This window comes from Fukomys damarensis, unplaced genomic scaffold (genome assembly GCF_012274545.1).
Source record: "Fukomys damarensis isolate Sample0158 unplaced genomic scaffold, DMR_v1.0_HiC HiC_scaffold_22, whole genome shotgun sequence".
Lineage (NCBI taxonomy): Eukaryota > Metazoa > Chordata > Mammalia > Rodentia > Bathyergidae > Fukomys > Fukomys damarensis.
The window spans coordinates 8,034,872-8,055,290 of NW_022900934.1; the positions used below are offsets into that span (position 1 = coordinate 8,034,872).

The 20,419-nt window shown below is 43.7% G+C and overlaps 1 protein-coding gene across 4 annotated transcripts in view; it reads right to left on the minus strand.

Moving 5' to 3' along the window:
* Positions 1 to 9,940: 9,940 nt before the first annotated feature.
* The window catches only part of Pfdn4 (prefoldin subunit 4), a 33,336-nt gene continuing 22,857 nt past the window's right edge, over positions 9,941 to 20,419 (minus strand). Inside the window, exons 1-4 of one of the 4 annotated variants that reach the window (XM_033767065.1) lie at positions 16,430 to 19,078; positions 15,157 to 15,263; positions 14,311 to 14,453; positions 9,941 to 10,294 (exon numbers count right to left, since the gene is read on the minus strand). In XM_033767065.1, coding sequence (XP_033622956.1) covers positions 10,163 to 10,294; positions 14,311 to 14,412 — 234 coding nt within the window. In that variant the 5' untranslated portion in view covers positions 14,413 to 14,453; positions 15,157 to 15,263; positions 16,430 to 19,078 and the 3' untranslated portion in view covers positions 9,941 to 10,162. The other 3 variants (XM_010618195.2, XM_010618197.2, XM_010618194.2) reach the window with 3 other exon arrangements.

Sequence of the window (20,419 nt, forward strand, 5' to 3'; positions counted from 1 at the left end):
TGGGTGGATTTTTCTTTTTTTTTTAGTAGCTTTGCTAAAAACTGCTTGTGGGTCAAGCCCCACATTGGGTACCAATTGTCAAAAACTTCTGCAGTAAGCCTCTAGTCCACACTTGTCTAGTGTGTGACACAAGGTTGAAGAAAAACTTAAGACAGAGTTAAAGAGAAACTGTGAACTGGGACGGCCAATGTTCCTTTGGCAAGAGGGATTTTTCTTTTTTTTTTAGTAGCTTTGCTAAAAACTGCTTGTGGGTCAAGCCCCACATTGGGTACCAATTGTCAAAAACTTCTGCAGTAAGCCTCTAGTCCACACTTGTCTAGTGTGTGACACAAGGTTGAAGAAAAACTTAAGACAGAGTTAAAGAGAAACTGTGAACTGGGACGGCCAATGTTCCTTTGGCAAGAGGTACTGACCCATCTCTTTTACTGAATTTTATTATTTATCATTCATTGTACAGGTGTATGTATAGATGTGTAGTATTTGAAATTATCATGGAAACTAATTTAGGCAAGGCTTTAAAGAGAAGTCAAAGCATTTTTAAATTTGAAAAAAGATAGACAAAATATAATTAGAGCATTGTCCTTCAAACTATGAAGGCACTAACCGTGGGAATGGAATGTAGGTGTAATTATTCTGACCTCAGCTATGAATGTTATCTCATACCAACCCCACAGCTTTATAGGCCATTATTCTGATCTCAGCTGTGACCACTGGGGGGAGGTTGTATTAACCTGTGCGCTACCACAGTGCTCATGAGATACTTCTGCGAGTCACATAGCTTTAGTCAGACTTGCTTCTTAAAGCAAGCCAACTGAAAGATTTAACTCTTTACAGCCTACACTGCTTACAGCATGTTTGGGACATGATCAATACTGCAGACTCTGGCAGTCTATTTCATGGAAAATCTGAAGAGCGCTGGTGTTAGTTCTTTAAGAGTCTGGCAAAATTAAGAAGTAAGTCTGTCCAATCCTGGGTTTTTCTTTGCCAGGAGAGTTTTTGTTATTGTTTTGTTTTGTTTGTTTTGTTCAGGATAGGATCTCGCTGTGTAATTTTGATGTGTAAATTTGGTAGGTCACATGTGTGTAGAAATTTATCCATTTCTTCTATATTCTCCAATATATTGGAAAATTAGCTTCAAAATGGTTTCTAATGATCTCTAGATTTTAGTGGTGCCTGTTGTAATTTCGCTTTGTCTCTGCCATTAACTTGGGTCTTCTCTTTGATCAGGTTGGCTAAGGAAGGTATTAATTTTGCTTATCTTTTATTTGATTCACTGATACTTTGTATTGTTTCTTAGTCGCTATTTCATTAACTTTTGCCCTACTTTTATTGTTTCTTTCCTTCTGCTGCTTTTACATTTGATTTATTCTTGCTTTTCTAGGATCTTGAGATGCATCATTAGGTTATTAATTTGGGATCACTCTGTTTTTCTAATGTGCGTACAGCTATAAATTTCTGTTTTGCAACTGTTTTTGAGGTGCTCCACAGATTTTGATACATTGTTTTCATTGTTTGATTCTACAAATTTTTTAATTTTTCTCAATTTCTTCAATGACCCAGTGGTCATCAAAAAGTGTATTTTTTGATCTCCATGTGTTTGTGTAATTTATGAAGTTTCTTTTACTATTGGTTTCTAGTTTCATAACATTATGATTTGATAGAATGCATGACATTATTTCAATTTTTTATTTATTAAGACTTGCTTTATGGCCTAAAATATGTTTTACAGAAAGTTCTCTGCATGGCTAAAAAGAATGTATATTTCGCTGTTATTGGGTAGAACATTCTATAAATGTCTGTTAAATCCATTTGATCTATAGTTCCACTGTGATGTTTCATTTTTTACTTTTTTGCCTAGATAACCTATTTGTGAAAATGGAGTATAACTACATTGGGGGCCTATCTGTCCCTTAATGCCAAAGAGTGTTTATTTTATAAAATTGAATGTACTGACATTTGAAGTATACACATTTACAGTTGTTATCTCTTCTCTGTTATCTCTTTTTGGTGAAGCATTCCTTTTACCAGTATGTAGTGACCTTCTTTGTCTTTCTCCCAATTTTAGTTTGAACTAGAGTTTGTCAAATATAAATATATTCTTCTTGACTTCAGATTCCAGATGCTCAGATTCCACCTTTTGCTTTCAGTCTGTATACATTTTTGCAAGTTACAAGTGCTTCTTGCGGGCACATTCAGTCTGTTGTTTTGGTTTTTTTTAATCCAGTCTACTAGTCTGTGTCTTTTAATTGGACAGTTATGACGATTCACATTATGTCGTATTGTTGAAAGGTATGTACTGATTCTCATCATTTTTTTCAATTCTTATCCTTGTTTTTTCAGTGTTTGAGTCATTTCTGATTCTCATTCACTTATTGATTCTTCCAGTAGGATTTATTCTTTCCCTTCATGTTGTGCTTGTGACTGTTTTGTTTTCTTTTCCCTCTTTGTTAGGATTCCTTTAAGTATTTTCTGCAGTATTGGCTTAGTGGTCATGAATTTCTTTTATGCTTATGTTAGATCTTCATTTCTCCTTCAATTTTGAATGATGGCTTTGGAGGATATAATAATCTACTGTAGTAGTTATCTTCTTTTGAGGCTTAAAATGTGTCAGTCTAAGCCCTTCTGGCCTTTAGTTTCTGTTGAGAAGTCTGTTGTTATTCTGATGTATTTGCCAGTTGAAGCAATTTGGCATTTCTCTTACAGCTTTTAATATTCTTTCTTTGTTCTGGTTTTTTGGCAATTTGACTGTGACATGAGAGTTTCTTTTCTGGCCGTGTCTATTTGAGGTTCTAAATACCTCCATTAAAATGCCTCTGATAGTGTGACATCCATCTCATTCACCAGATTTGGGAAACTTTCTGCTATTAATTTCTGTGAATAAGTGTTTACCTTCCTCAAGTCTTAAGAGTCTTACATTTTGTCCTCTAATGCTGCCCCAGAGCTCTTAAATATTCTGTTGACGGGTTCTCGTTCTTTATTACCATCTGAATGTTTGAGTACATTCACTTGTCTTCAGCCCCTGATATTCATTCTGTTTCATCTAGCCTAGTGCTCAGACTTTCAGTTGTTTTTTAGTTGTCTCCTTGAGGTTTTCATTTCCAGGGTTTCTGTGTGATTCTCACCTCTTTACTAAAATAGTCTTTCACGTCTTGCATTGTTTCTTTTAATTTATTTAGCTGTTTATTTGTATCTTCTTTAATTTTACTGAGCATTTTACCTATTACTTTTTTAAATCCTTCATGAGTTTCACCCATTTCAGTATCCATGGGACTAATTTTTGTGGATTTATGAATTTTTGGAGGCATCATTTTATCATAATTCTTTTGCTCTTGTGTTGAGATTTGTAGATTAATGGATATCTCTATCATCACTGCATGGAAGTCTTTTTAGTAAGTAGCATTCTCTTTGTGATGTGCCGCAGGCTGTGGGTGTGTCTCAGGATGAAAAGACCCACTCAGCTCCTCAAAGTGCTAGGTTTAAAGTGCTAGCATTACTTTGTGAGGTGAGAGTAGCTATAAGTAACATCAACATCTGAAAAGCCAACTACTGTATATATTAACATAGAATTTAAAACTCATTTTCAAAACTCTCTACTATTTCACTGATCCAGGAAAAGAAAGGGAGAGTAGTAACATAAAGAGGCCAGAAAAAAATCAGTCATTAATGAAATTCAGATATAGATATAGGTATGTAGATATAAATAAATATGCAAAGGGAGGAGACAGGAAAAGGTATGAGAGGAGAAGGGAAAAAAAGAGGAATATAAATGAGAAGTGAGAGAAGAGATTAAATCCAGAAAAATGAAAGTAGAAATGCTATGCAACAATCACTGATGTGGGAAAACATGACAATATAAAACACTCCAGGATCAAAAGCGAAAACTAACATACACAACAACAAACAAAAATCTGGGCTCAATATTCCTCCTAGTGGAGGTATTTATGATGGAGACAATTATTTCTCCTGAACTTATTTTATTGGATCCTGCCTAATATAAGGAGGGTTGCGAAAACATGTTTAGCCCAGAGCTGACCTTCTCGGCTTCCGTCCCCATGGGAGATGCTGTCTGGGGCAGTGGGCTGAGCGCCTCCTCCATGGTTACGGACGTGTACTAAGGCAAAGTGGTTGGCCGCAGGGCCACGCACACATCCCACAGCTCAGTCATCCTCATACCTGGGAATGAGGGTGTGGCAGGATTGGGGTTGTCTGGGAAACCTTTTACTTACCTCGTCTGGGGCAGGTCTGGACTGCAGGCAGGACAGAGGCGGCTGGGCACAGAGCCCATACTGGGATGAAAAGCCGTGGGCACCCAATTTTCCACCGTCCCAGCACCAGCACTACAATTCCAGACCCTGCTCCGTGCAAAACCTCTTGCGGCTGGACCACGTTGCCGTCACCATATTGAAACCACCAGTTTTGATCGCTGGTGTTTACCTCCACCTGGCTGGCCATGCTCACAGACAGCTCGATTTTAAGTTACTTGACACCTGCAGTCTTTCCAAGCCTGGAGCCCAGTTTCCCACCACCCATTTCCCATTCCCCACTGGCTTAGTGAGACTGCCGCACAGCACCATTCCCTTGGACCCAAGCGAATGCACGGGGAGGGAGCCCTCTGCTTGTCAGGGGAGACGTGACCAGATGCACGTACTGCATCTTAGACATGAAAAGTGAGGGAGCTTCTGCTTTCCCATGAAGCCTCATCAAGAGGAGTTCTTTTGTTTGGGTTTTGGGGGTTTTGTTTTGTTTTGTTTTGTTTTTGGTAGAAAACATGGTTGTTTTTTAAATCCTGTCTGGTTTCAGTGTTTGCATTCTAAACCACTCCTCAATACCATTATTTTCATATTTATCTTCCTCCTTCTCACTTACTGAGATCCAAGCTGTTGAACACCTAAGCAGTCAAATGCTTCCATTTGCCACCGACTCAAGCACTGGGAACCAGAACACAGTTTACACCCATTTAAACTTCATTCTTTGAATTATAGATTTCATCCCCCCACCTTGGGCTTTCATCCAAAAATACCAAATTAAGATTCATGATTTTATCTGAATTCAAAACTTTCTTGATATTTCAAGCTTCCTTAAAGTCTACCCTTGGTTGTCTTTGCTTTTGTTGTCGTGTTTGTTTGTTTGTTTGGTGTTTTTTTTTTTTTTTTTTTTTTTTTTTTTTTTGGGGACGGGGGTTAAACTTGGGTCCTTGAATTTACGAGGCAGGCAGCAGATTAATTTATACTTTTAACTTATTTTTTATAGTATTCTGGTTTCTGGATTAATTTGTTTAATAAATAGTTGATTGCCTTTGTGTTCCAGGTACTGTACTAAGTACTAAGAACATAGCAACGAATAGGATTGGTAAGAGTCTTCTCTTTACAAAAATTCACAGCAATCCTCCTGCCTCAGCCTCCGGAGCACTGGGAATTACAGGTGTGCGCAACCACGCCCGACCCCTTGGTTATCTTTGAACAGCCAAAAGAAAATATATGTTTGATACCTCCTTGTTAATATCTACCTACTTAGAGGCTGTTTGTGTAAGGTTGGTCGGTTTGTTGGTTGGTTTATTTTCTGCAACCCGCATAGAGAGGCTAGGAATTAGCCGTGCTGTTCCTCCTGTCACTTGGCAGAAGTCAGGTCACCCTCTGCGCAGGCCGTTCATTGGTCCCACAGCAGAGCTTGCACTTTCTTAGGGTTTTTCTTCAGTCTCATGGAAGGGAGGCTCCCCTCTCCCCTGAGCAGCCCAGCACTCAGTGTTAAAGTGTGAGGCTTGCTACTTCACTTGTTATTCTAAATATCACTATTTCTGGATTTCATCGGGTCACTTCTCACTCAGGTTGCATTCCAGCAGTTTCCTATGCTCCTCCTCTCCTCAGGCAGCCATGTACCTGTTCATTTAGAGGAGTCTCCGAGCAGCTTGTGAGTTCTGCTGGCCCTTATTCTGCCCTGATGGATCTCGTTTATAATTGTGAGACAAAATTTCCTAAGTTGTACAGGCTGGCCTTGAACTTGCCACCCTCCTGCCTCAGCCTCCAGAGCAGCTTGGATTACAGAAATGTGCCCACCGCACCCAGCCCAAAGCCAGTTTTCTAATAAACTTGCTGTCGTGATGACAAACTGCCCTGCAGTATGGACATCAGTCCATGTACAAGAGCAGAGCCCTCGTGACCTGAGCACCTCTGGAGGTCACCCTCGCTCACAACAGCATTGCACTGGGGGCTGGTTCAGTGCCACATACGGATGTGCAAGGACACACTCAAGCCACTTGCTTGACACACTGCACCCCGCTCCCATGTTTTCTGTGAAAGTCTTAAAAGGCAATGTCCCTTGTACACTCAACGGCGTGCCCACCTGGGGAACATTTATTTCAGGGTTCAGTCCTGTGAAAACCTGGCATTTGTAAGAAGTTGCCAGGCGACGTCAACACTGCGGCCCCATGTACTGAACTGGAGGCCACTTCCGTGTGTTCAGGCTTCACAGCGGAGAGAAGGTTCTTTACACCGCTTGGGCAGCACCCTGAGACTCTGAGGCCGGGGACTGAGGAGGAGCTCAGCAGTCGAGCAAGTGCTTTCTGTGGACAAGGCCCTGGGCTGCATTCTGAGCGGAACAAAAACAAAAACCAGGAAACACCAGGGTCCTGTGCAGCCCTCCTCCCGAGTCCAGGTGTGTGTAGGCCTAGGGTGAGTTCACCCTTCTTAGAGGAAAGTGAGAACTTCTCAGCCACCCAATATGGCTCCTTTCTCGGGTTTGGGCCCCACGACACTGGATGTCGCCTCCCACCACTCCCGCCTGCCTCCAGCCCTGTTTGGCCCCCAGGATTCTACACCTGTGCTAACCATCTCCTTTGCTAGTTCCTTCTCCTCCCGGCTCATTTTCCTAAGTCCTCCTCTCTCTCAGAACCAGCAGCCTCAGCACAGAACTCATTAGGAATGCAGGCTCTTCGGCACTACCACAGCCCTACCCAAGCAGCAGGCACAATCTGCTGTTTATATTCTGCTTTGAAACAAAATCTCGGGTTGGTCTTGATGGGCCTTAAGTTTTTCTTTTTCTAAGGTTCTCAAATGTCCTCTGAGGCCGGCACACCTCATACTTCAATTCAGAACCCCGGTGGTCCATCACGTATCTTCTCGTGGCTGAGGTGTCCAATGCCAAACTCATGCTCTTCCTGCTGTTCGTTGTCCCCACTGCACACCAGACGTCGCTTACGGTGCTACCCCCGCCAGCGGTACCAGCAGGGGACACACAGCCACCCAAGGACAGGCAGGAGACAGATGGGAGAAGCAGCCTGGGGACTCAGGTGAACTAGGGTCAGCTCACTTCACACCACAGGCCAACAGCTGGAAGTCGCCATCTGGAAATAGGTTTCGGTGTTGCCGAGCTATAAATTTGTAACGAGCTTTGAATTTTATTGTGGCAACAAATGCAACTCTTTTCAAACCCCGAGAGCCACAAATAAGAAAACTCCTATTTCATGCTGTTTTCGGCCTGTGCCCAAAACCGAGTTTGCTCTGGCTTTCTCTTCTCTACGCCTCCATCTCCTCAGCTGTGGTCAGGACCTGCTGCTCACCACCTCTTCGAAGTCCTAGCCTTCCTTCTGTCCTGCAAGTGACTGCGTGCACCTGGGAAGGCGCGGTCACATCTGCTATCCTCCCCTCACCCCTTCATAGTAAAATTTCTGCTGCATAATTCATGGATATGACCTGTTTCATACCATTTAGATTCCTCCAGCCTCTCGCTATCAAAACCCCAACTAAGGGCCAGGGGTTTGGCTCAGTGGTTCCACTGCCTGCCTCGCAAGCGCAAGGGCCCAAGTTCGATCCCCGGTACCAAAAACAATCCCAAAAACCCCAGCTAAACAAGTAAACTTCTGAGGAGAGAGCTCTCAAGGCTCGGACAAGGGTGAGGGTGGTGGTGGAGGTGGGGAGAGATGGGCAGGAATTCAAGTCAGCAGCGCAGCAAAGCAGAATTCAGTGCCAACTGTCTCCCATTTTCTATCAAAGGCCTGGATTTGAAGCATCAGACTGTGCACCTGAGGCTTCAAAGTGGCAGCCCAAAGATCAACACTGTTGTTTAATCTGCAATGCTCAAAACAAAGCTGCACTGTCTAAAAACAGTAATTACACACAAAAATTAGAATCCCTGCCTCAAAAAATAGTTAGCAGTGACAAACCGAGATCAAGCGTCCACATGGAGACGACTGGCTGGAATAGGCATTAGAAACCTCAGATGCCACACATGGGGTTTACTGGTCACTTACAGCAGAGTTCACTAGGGACCAGGCATTTAGCCTACTGGTTCTGCACCTGCCTCCAAGTTCAAGGACCCAAGTTCGATCCCCTGTACCAAGAAAAAAAAAAAGAGTTCACTAACAAAAGGCTACAGACATTTTAAAGTTTGTAAAGGGATTGAGCTTGTTATTTAATACCATTCCCCTGTATCCACATCACGTTAAGTGGTCACTGAAATTTCTCAGCAGTGCCCTCCATCACTGTCTCTGCCAGCCTCTCCCGTGGCTCACCCGATCACTGCCTTTGGAAGACATCCCACCTCTGGATGCTGGTCGACTTGGCCAACCGTGGGACCCAGGTGGATTCTGCAGGAAGAGAGACTGCACCTGGACCCTCATTCCCTGGCTCATCACTGCAGGGAGTCACAGGGGCTGTGCTCCTGCCAATAAAGGCAGCCTTTCCCAGGGCTCCAGACTGAAGGGGAACAGGTGCTTCCCTCACCTGACCTGTAAGGGCACAAGAGGTTCCTAACCTTAGCCCCCCACCTCTGCAATTCTGCCTGGAGTTCTGGGAAATTATTCTACCTCGAGCATGTTCCTGTTTTCCTGCTGCAATCGTACAAAAATATGCCCCTAGTTTCTCCCAACTCAATGTTAGCAGACCACACTCAGGAATATCCTGGTAAGTCATTTCTTACAATTTGAATACTACTATTTGAGAAGACTTCGTAGCAATGTAAGTTTGATTTTATGCTATTAAGGATTTTAGAGGACCAGGGATTTAGCTCAGCAGTTCGGTGGCCTGCCTCACAAACATAAGGACCCGAGTTCGATCCCGGGTACCACAAAAAAAAAAAAATTTTAGAAATTTTACATTCTATCTGTAAGCTGAAATTACAGATTATAAACATTTAACCAAAAGATATACATGCAATGTTTATAACCTAGAAGGTTAAAAATTTTTTCTTCTAAAATTGTATACATTAATCCTAAAAATACCCTTTTTGTAGTACGATCCTTCTGCTATTCTGGCACATCAGTGCCATCTGGTGGAAAGGCAACGCATCTACAACTTCCAAATCCTAAACCAATGTCTTCTGTGAAGGAAATGAGGGGACAAATGCATTTTTTATTCAAAAAATAAGCCTTAGCCGGGCATTGTGGTGCACACCTGTAATCCCAGAACCTGGGGAGAATAAGGTTAGGAGGACTGAAGGTCTAAGGCCCGTGTGGGCAACCCAGGGACATAGCAAGACCCGTCTCAAAGCAAAAAATTACAAAGTGCTAAAATTAGGTCTAAAACTTAAAACAGACATGTCGCTTGGTTTCTAAAATGTTTTTCTGTTCTGTTCTATGTTGGTAAGAAAACCACCATGTCTTTGCATAACTGAACATCACCTATTCTTTCACCAACATCTAAGACATTGGTATACGTAAAAGATATGCTAAATGCTTGATGATGTAAATTACGTATTGAAATATACACATACTTTTTGGTAAATGACAAAGTTTTCGTTGTGAAGTTCGTAGAGTGGACAGGTGCAGGACTGTACATTTCTGTAGGGCTTTCACCATTCTTAGACAGCAACCAGAATCAGACATACAAATATAGGGTGCAACCGTTACCTTTTCTGTAAATGAAAACTGCAACAAGTATTCTAAATAATATAGAAACATAGACAAGATTGTTTAACTGATTTTAATAACATGACATAAAGCCCCTAGAACTGATATAATCATTATGCAAAATACATAGATGAATACTGTCTTCTTTTAAAAATATAAAATAAATAAGCAAGACATGTGAAAATAGGCAAGTTTCCACTAAACAAATGAAAACTTTAAAAAAAGAAAGTTTTCCTTTCCATGTCATTTGAAGAAGGGAAATTATCATTTTAAACAATATTCAAGTTTATTAAACAAATTTAAAAAGGTATTATAAAATGTTTAACTTTCATCAGCTTCAAGGTTTATGTTGCTGCCGAACTTTGCATATAGCTGAACTTTCAAATCTGCTAACACCCGCTGAATTGATTCTACTCTGGATTCTAAGGCATTAATTTCTTCTTGCAAATTTTTCTGAAAAAAAAAAAAAGTTTAAGTTAGTTCTATCCAACTGGACGAGTTCTGAGCATCTGTGTTTGAACTAATATTTGGGAAGAATTTTCTAAACTTAAGCAGCTAAATAACAAGGATCATTAGATTTAAAAACAAAAGAAATCTGAAAGTGAGCATTTTAATTCAGACCCATACTTGTTTATCACAGAATAAGTCCTGATTTTTTTTCCAGTTTCTGCTGATGTAAAAACCATAGTAGCTAAAGAAAATTAATTCCTAAAGCATCATACTCTAATAAAGAAGGATCCACATACACAGACTTCTATAAACAGTTTACCATGGGCTTGCCTAACCTCAACACCACTCTTCATAACTTACCACAAAAATAACGGCACAGGGGATGCGGCTCAGTGGCACTGAGCCTGCCTGGCAAGCGTGAGGTCCTGAGTTTGATCCCCAGTACCCCAAAAAATAAACAAAATTTTAAAAGAACCATGCAGAAGAAATGATAAAAACTTGATTCCACCAATAATTAGTAATAACAATGTATGGTCAAAATCTGGCAGAAACTGTCACTAACTACAAGGCCCCGATGCTGAACTCTGGAAGAGTTGCTTTCTTTAAAATCACAGTAGGTTCACCCACAGGAAATGTTAGAGGGTCTTTGCTGCCTCGGCTCAAAGAAAGAATTTTCCCTAAACATAACAAAGAAGCTATAAAATCATACAAGTGTCATACCCATTAACATTCGGAGCAAAAGAAAAATACTTAGCAGTGGCAATGCTACTCTTAGAAATCCAAACAATGGCCAGGCATGGTGGTACAGGCCTGTAATTCCAGCACTCATGAAGCTGAGGCATGAGGAGCACCTCTAGTTTAAGGCCAGCCTCAATTACATAGTAAGACCATGTCTCTTAAAAAAAAAAAAAAAAAATCTGCCCAGTGCTTCTCAATGCCCCAGAGCAGGATCCAGGCAGAATCCCCTAGGGCAGGGATGGCATGCGTGACACAGAAGGCTGTTATAATCACTGAAAGCTCCAGAAGTTTCACCATCACTGATCTAGAAACTTGGTGAAATACAGATTAGAACTTCTTTAGGTTGGACCCAACAGTCTAAATTTGTAGAAAAACAACTTGAGGGTGAGTGTCACGGCCTGTGTCTAGATGTCCCCCCAAAGGCTCATACGTGCTCACAGGTGTTTTGGGGAGGTGGCATCTGGATCATGGAAGTGTGATGCTTCATAAGGGCGGAAGACAGTGGGATGATGGTGGGATTTAAAATATATGATAGGGGACCAGGGATTTAGCTCAGAGGTGCACCGCCTGCCCCCCATGCACAAGTTCCTCGGTTCGATCCTCAGTACCCCCCAAAAAAATAGTATGTGATAACTAAATTAGTTCAGCATAGTTCTGGATATGGATAATGGAAGCCCCATTCTGGGTTTGGGTGGCACCAATCAACAGGGTTGTAGCCTGGATGTAATATAAAGGGAAGACGGGAAGGCAGGCTTGCTGCTGCTGCTGCTGCTCGCTGCTTGCTGCCTCCTGCCTGATCTGCCATGAACTGTTTCACCTCTGTCATGCTCCTCTGCCAAGCCACCCTGCCTTCAAGCCAGCTGTTTATGGACTGAAATCTCTGCTAACGATGAGCTGAAATAAATCTCTCCTCCTTTAACTTGTGGGTATTTGGTATTTTGTCTCAGCAACAAGAAAATAAAGACAGTGATCGTGATCCTGATGTGTGCTACAAATCTGAGAACCACTATTACAAGACAAAAAACAGAAACAAGACATATAACTCCTAGAAAGAAGATAAAACGTCTATACCTAGAAAACCCCAATTCAGTAAGTCCCTGACTTACAAACATTTGAGTTTTGAAGTTTCACTGACACTAACCAAACTCGCATTACGAACATATATAAATTTAAACAAATTGCAGAAGTAGCTCACATGTCTGCCCACCACTGTCATAGGTGTGCTGCTGTGTGCTGACTGTACAGGACAACAGTGTGCAGTGGTACACTCAGAGCCCAGCGTGTCCAGAAGCAAAAGACAAGAAGTGGTGTCGTGGAGGGGACTGCTAGGAAGGGGAAGCCGTATACATTGTATATTTGTGTCAAAGTCTCACTGGTCAAACTTACCAATGAATCTGACAGAGTGGCACTTGTTTATAAGCCATGGACTTACTGTATGTAATAGGACACTAGAAAATTACTCTAAAATTACAAGTCCCATCATATCACTCTATCCTCAAAATCCCCAAAAGGCTCACCCTGATGTAGGACAGGGCTGAGCAAATGACAGCCCGCAAGGCAAATCCAGCCCGAAGTTCCTGGTTCTAAGGTCTCATGGGAACACGGGTGTGCAAATCCATTCGTGCACGTCACTTTCACAGGAGCCGTGAACGCCCATACGGCCGGCGAAGCCTAATATCTGTACGTGTTGGCTCTGCGCACTCAGTGTGCTGACCCTTGTCTCAGCACAAAGCGCAGTTTACCCAAACTCAACCGACAGAGCTGCCCAGCATCTCGACCACAGCTTCACACGTCCCAAACTGAGCCAGCAGACGAAACTCGTGGTTCTCTTTCTCCACCGTAACTGCTTTATAACCACTCACACATGCTGTCTGTTCTGAGTGGAACCCATCCTACCCCCTTTCTGCCCCCGAAAGGGGCTATTAGACTGTCACTTGCCCAGGGAGCCCTCTCCCGCCTGATGTCCAGACCAGGGCAGCAGGGACTCCCTGGATTTCCTGGATTTCACTGCCATGGACAGTGTCTCTTTGCTTCAAGACTCTATGTTCCAGGGGCAGGAAGCAGGCATATTCTCTGCTGACCCCTGCAGCCCAGGACAAGGCACATCCTGACAGAGGTAAGCCCTCAACAAACGCTTCTGGAACGAGTGAATGCACGCATGAAGAGATGACGAAATGAAGGTCAGTGTTTACACCTATGTGGTGGGAGGGCATTCACAATAAGCAGGAAAATCATAAACTGTACTGAAATGCGTCCAGTAGGAGCAAAGCGTTTTGACGTGGTTAAAAAATTAAATCACAAAATCTGACTAGGAAAGAAAGAATTTAAACATAAAAGAGACAGACAGTGTTTCTACATGGAAAGATCCTGGAGTAAAAAGGTTGCTTCTTCCCAGGGTTAATTGATGGGGGCTTAATTCGTGTTAAGTATTAGGAAGCATCTAACAGCAGGAGCTTCTCGTACACCACACGGTGACCTCTGTCAGACATCAGAGAGCAAGCAAATGGGAATAATCTCCCACACTGCATCTATCTCTTGCCTCCACTATTGTCTAAGAATCCAATCTCTGACCCGGTTATCGCATTTCTCTGATTATTTCATCAAAACAACATTTTAAACGTGAACAAAGACATATAAGAAAGCTCACTGTGACACTGCTGTGACAAAATATTGGAGACAAATTAATGTTAAAAAGACACGGCCAAATCAGTGCCATGAAAGATGACACTAAGCAAATCAGAAAAAAGGACGCTGTTAAAGCCTGTGTGCTGACCCAGAGAAGACTCCAGCAGGGACCTACTAGACAAACATTAAACGGAGGAGCCGACGTCCCCACCAGAATGGTAACCGACCAAGGCGGGAGGCAAAACTCAGAGAAACAGAGGAAGACAGCAGAACAGAAATACATGAAAATATTCGCTGTGGATGGTGGGATTAGGGAGAATTTTTCTTGTCTACTTTACAATATGCTGTACTCTCTAACATTTTCAGAGCAAAGTTCTAGAGTCAGAAGACCACTCGCTGCCTATGTACCCCTTGGAATTAAGTCCTATAACCTCATTAAGCCTCCATTCCTCATTTTAGGTTGGGATAATAACAGATCTGGTTAGGATTCAATAAAGACACTAGGAAAGCACACAGTCTGCCTGGTCATTACACCAAAGTGGTGCCGTCAGCCAGGGTCCATTATTTCTCCACCTACAGTTATGAGCTCTTCATCGCGATATAAAACCCTAACTTAAGAATTAGACTTCATCTCCCAGGGAAAGAGTCCCGCATACCTTTGCTTCTTCTAACATGTCTTGTGTTTCTTCTTGAGAATGGCTGATGAACACATCGCCGATCTGGTAAGGTATCATGACGCCGTCCTCTTCCGCGAGCATGATGTCGTCACAAGCATCTTCTAAATTCTGGAGTTGTTTCTAAAGCAAACAATGAACACATTCAGAATTCCCCGCCAGAAGAGCCAATTTGAATTCAGGGAAACTAACTCCCCGAGAGACCCTTTTTGTGTCGCTGATCTCTTACCCAGTGGAAGCACGTAAGTGCTAGCACGATGTCTGCTGGCTACTTTCAGATTACTAAAGCACCCTGTGGTGGGCAGCAGTTCTCTGTGGCCACAATTTCCCATTCTGGGAGTCCTTCCTTCCCACAAAAACAAAACCCAAACAATCGTTTTCTCAGCTGCACTTGCCGAGGTGTCAACAGGAACTGTAATCCCGCCAGTCGGGTGTACTCCACTGGGCCTCAAGACAGCAGCTCTCGCACAGGCAGGGCGCAGGCTAGAGCCCAGGCCAGCGGCAACGGAAGCTCAGGGCCGCCGGACCTGCAGAGGCAGCTTCCTCGTCCAGGAGCAGCCAGCTCAGTCCCACGCGGGCCGAGGCCTCGCAGCTGTGCCTCTGGACCTTCCTCCCAGGACCTCTGCCTGGACTTAAGGCCCACACCAACTGCATTCACCAGCTCACATTCCCTTACAAAACAGCTTGCTGCTGTAACTAGGGAGGTCAGTGTCATCAGCAACTCAGGGCCCAGAGAGAGGGAATTACTGATTAACAGTATCCAGTTTTAAAGAGCTACAGCATCAAAGACTTTTCTTTTTCTGAAATATGATAAATACATCCAGTACCTTTTTTACTTCTATTTCTTCCTTGAGCTCTGTGATTCTACTCGTATTCCGTGCAAATTTGTTGATCTTTTGTTGATCTTCGAAAGTAACATTGACGTCTTCTGCAGCCTGAAAAAGTATGTGATATTTGTAAAATGTTTAATGTGGAGGCTGTAGGCTAGCTTTATATTGCTATAAAATAATTTACATCACTTGCCTTCATAGTCAAAAATCCCAGGGGGTACAGATTATCACAAGCAAACCACTTAACTCATTTTTTTGCTGTGTGAGCCTAAGACCTGTTCACAGACCTGTAATTTTTCCCATAGTCTATAGAATAATTCTTAATACTGTAAAAATTTTTCAATTATAAAGAACTAATAAGTCCTAAAAAGACAAGAAGTTTGCTAACTTTTGGCTGACAGCACAATTTTCTGAGTTGGAACATTGTTTCATCAAGATAACCCAGGAAGCAAACACTTAGTGACCAATGAATGCTCCTAAATGCCTCATACTAGATTTTTTTTTTCAGAGTTAAAATCCATACGAGCTGACTGTGGTTACCAGAAATCAGACAGGTTCCTACAGTGTCTGGGCTGACTGATACACTAGCCAGAGGGTGAAGCATCTCAGGGCTTACTCCACACAGGGTAGAAATGATGACTCTAGAAACTATTTACAGGCCTTCATGAGGTACAGTTCACTAAGAAATCATGAAAACTGAACACTTAGTATCAAAAAATTAATATTTAATACAATTAAATCCGCAACCTGGATACAATGAATGCTTGGCTGACATAAAGTATCCACGTGACACTAAAACAGCTGACACTGACCGCGCTCTTACTGTGTATCAGGAACTCGGTTAAGGGCCCTGCAGTCTCAGGAAGGGAGACCACCAATACCATTGCACGGATGGAAAAACCCGGCACAGAGTTTAAATAATTTGCCCAAAGCCACAAAGGGTTTCTATGTATTAAAAAAGAAGTTAAATCCCAGATTCTTAGGCTTTCCCTTATAAAACAGGAGCAAGTACAACCTGCAGTCTCAGGAAGGGAGATCACCAATACGATTGCACGGATGGAAAAACCCGGCACAGAGTTTAAATAATTTGCCCAAAGCCACAAAGGGTTTCTATGTATTAAAAAAGAAGTTAAATCCCATATTCTTAGGCTTTCCCTTATTTATAAAACAGGAGCAAGCACACTTGGTTACTAAAGAATTAAAGATGCATATAAAAGTAGTCCTTACTGAAGGTGTATTTGTTATGCATAAACACACATAATTTATCATACCGATCGATATACAACAACTGCAGCTTCAGCAGGACTAGAGGCTCTTCTGCCAGTAACAGAAATGGCTTCGCAATATCCACACTCCACGCTCTACCTGGGCGCTTGTGACCAGTGACATAAGACAGTGCACTTTCTTCTCTCCCGAGGCTCAAAGGTCAGGACGGAAAGGCGGACACCACAACTTGGTCCTCCTCCGTATCAGGCTCTCCTCCCAATGAACAATTTCACAAGCATCAGGCCCACCATTAGGCCCAAAGCTTATCCTAAAAAACCCTTCCCCTGGGGACAGTTACAGCTCCAAGGGTGTGGCCCTGTAGTTTCCATGCATATGAAATCGGGGAACACAGAGCACCACTAAAGACACCTTGGGAACACCTCTACGTGGGCGTCTTGGTGCTCACGTTACTTCATCTCTGTTGAGACTGCCAGTTTAAGCACACGGAGAATGAAGAATTATAAAGAAGTCCTGTTTGCCTGAAGAGTTTGCACCACTGCACTTAAATACTGAGTCCCCCGAACGCCTCGCTGTGGATTTACAGATGCATTTGTCATTGTGAGGGTTTTAAAGGCTAGTTCACATGAAAATGCCTAACACAGAGCTTCCCTGGTGGCGTACGCTGAGGCTCATGGTCTCTGAATTTGAATCTAAATCTTGCTGGATCAGACTCAAGGGTTCAGTTATGCACTGTAAAGTTCTGGGGAAAATTTGCCCACCTGCATTGTTCTGCCTTTCCAAAGCAGATGTTTCCTGTCACAGCCCCAACAAACAGCAGCCACCAGCAGGCAAGTGGCCCCTGGGCCCAATTCCTTATGGTGGTCAGGATTCTTAATGCGAGGGTGGGTGAGAGAAATGTGCACCTCAGCAAATGCAGCCCCTGGGCGGGGTGGTCCACAGGAGAAGGTAGGAAGCCACCGCCTTGGATGGCCAACAGCAGTGGGTGCTGTGACTCCTCCTGCTCTATAATAGTTCTCTAATGAACTTGTGTTTTTGCAGAGAAGATAATTCTTAACTGCACGTGCAAAACACTGAGAGGTCAATTTTTTCCCTGAAATCACCCCCAAAATGGCATGTGAGACAGTGCCATAAGAGAGGCCATGTGTCATCGCTACCAGAGTTGTTTTCTCGCAGCAGAGTGGAGGAAAGTAAGAATGGATTCCAAGCCACACAAGCAAGAACTTTGCACAAATCACTCCCATCTCTGAGACTTCCTCAGATTTGTCATATAAAGTGAAGCAGCTGATCCTGCCTTGCAAGAGGCGATAAGATGAGCACTGAGCCCACAGACAGGATACAGTAAAGTTCAACACTTGATCTCCTGAAGGCTGTGTGTCCAAAATCACTACAAAGGAAGAACAAGAAATCCTGCTGGGCCTAAGAGAAGTAAGACTGGGCGGGTATAGAGAGAAAACACAAAGCCCTGGGCTCTGACCACACCCTCTTCTTGACAGAAGATACCTTAAGGGGATTCTATGGAAGAGCAGCACACTCTGCAGTGCCCACACAGAGCTCGAATACTGACAGCTGGGTCACCGGAAGGAGGGAGGCTATTTCAGTCTGCTCTTCTTTTGTAACGGTACCGACCAAGTCACTAGCAGTGAACTCACACCTTTCACGCCAGCTCACCATCTTCCCTGACTTCAGACTTCCCTTCAACCCTTATCTCTTTCACACCCTCATTAGAGTTGGAAATGTTCATTTCCTATGTGACCCTGAGTCACATTACTTACTCTCCCCAGCACATTTAACAATTATTTAGGATTTTTTGCTATGGGCCAGGCACTGTGTTAAAAAAGCCAGAGGCCGACCCCCAGGAAGACTGGGCCAACTCACAGTCTTGGCAGAAGAGGTGGCAAAAAACCCAAGATGAACAAGACAATGCTAGGTGGTGATAAATGTGGAAGTGACAGTAAGTTTGGGGATGAAGGATTCTGGAGATCTGAGGTGAAAGGTTTCTGCAGACAGAGGTCAAAGACAGTCTCTGGGGAACGGACACTCCTTAAACTGAAGATAATGAACAGAAGCCAGAGCGGCCTGGAGCCAGGGCCCTGGTTAAAGCCGAGGGGTCTGAATCCTCCCTAGACATTCTGCCAGCAACATTAGGACCAACTGGGAGGGAAAATGTGTCGTGTTCACAAAGGTAGTGTTCCAGGCTGCAAATAATTTGCTTTTTATTACACTCAAAGGGCATCCCCACATGCCTCCATGTTTTCCCCTTGAGATGACAGCGCGGAACTGCGCCAGGAAACAGCTTCAGGAGGGTTCTGCGTCTACCGCACAGGCCCCGTGGTGCCAAAGATAATCATGACCCTTTACGTTCTGGCCACCACCTACCCCCACCCCATGTTCTCCTGGTTCTCTGCTATTTTAGCCTTCTTTACTCAATGCTCTCCAAGTATTTACCCAAGACCTTCCTTCTATTGAAAGCCTCGCTCCCTGCCCAGCTTTGCCCTCCGCTCCTTACGTCATCTCAGAGACCCCAAGTTAATACGACCACCTCGCCACTTCTCTGCTTCCAAGAGACCCACCCTGTTTCCACCCTCTTCTCAAGCTTTTCCTTCGCAGTTCAGAGTTGGAAATTTTAGTTTAGGCGACTATTTCAGCGATGCCTTACTGTGCCCAAGAGCCTAAGCCTATCACGCTAGAGGACAGAGGAAGAACTTAACTGTTATCTTCATCACTTAAAACTCAGATTGTGCCATGTCACGTGCTGAAAAGAAAATCACTGAATAAGTTGTGGAAGAGGAAAAGATTGGTAACTGAAATTTTTGCAGCTATCTGTCTCATGTTTATAAGACGAGGGCAATCTACACCCAGTAACTTCCAGGGCAGTGACGCCGAACCTTTTAGATCTCTCAATGACACAAACAGCTCGCTGCAGCACAACTGCCATAGGTCTGCCACCACTGTCCTAGGGGATTAAAAGGCCTCACCCGACAACAGAGGCCCTCATTTAACAAAATACCAGAGGCAAAGTGCCTCCCCGTAACTGTGACACTTGCCTGAATCCCCATGATCCCAGAACTTCCCATGGTACTAAACAAGAATTTATGGGTGATCAGATGTTTGGGGTGGGCATCTCACCCTGAGCCGACTGGCGCCTTCCCAGTTTTAACATTCCCTCATTTGAGGGCAAAGTGGGATTGCTGGTCACCCTACAGCAGGCAGAGGCACGGACTATGTTGGATTAGGTAGTAGGAGGCCAAAGAGACTATGTTCTAACATGCTTTTTAAGGTGGAATTAAAGCAAACACACAAATCAGGAAGCAACTCCCTTCACCACGAATTTCCATCATCAGAGGGTCCTGGGTAAAGACCCTGAAATCAGAATGGCTGTATAAATCCTAGCTTTGCCTCTGTGCTTCAAGTTTTCCTATCTGCTAAATACGGATGAAACAGTATCCCCAAAAAGGAGATCAGAATACTACATGCAATGCACTATGTTGAAACTCTGCCCAGCACTCGGTAAAAATTCGATAATCACCTTACTGCCAGCCTCCAATTTTATTTTTCCCCTATCCTGGGATCTTTTAAGCATCTAGGAAGTTTTACTGGTTTTAAACGTCCAATGGAAGTTCAGTTGGTTTTAGTGGCTCTGAAGTGCAATGAAGTATCACACTAGATCCTACAAATATTTACAATTTCATGTATCTAAAAACACGTATTAAAAAGAAGCGCTGTTTGATCCCTAGCTGAGCTTCTTAACAGCTGAGTCACTACAGCGCTAGTGGTCGCTGTGTCCAAGTTTCTCCATCTGTGAAGTGGGGAACAGGATCCTCGCGAAGGGGCTGGGAGGATCGCAGAGAAGCCGGCGGCTGCTGGGCCCTCACCCATCTCCGCCCTCCATAGCGCCCTGAGGACGCAGGAGCTGAGGGCCGGCCGGGCATCTAACGCGCACGGGGCGGCGGCCCGACTCCCGGACCCCGATCCCCGATCCCCGATCTCCGATCCCGAACCCGAACCCCGAACCCCGATCCCCGATCGCGCGGGAT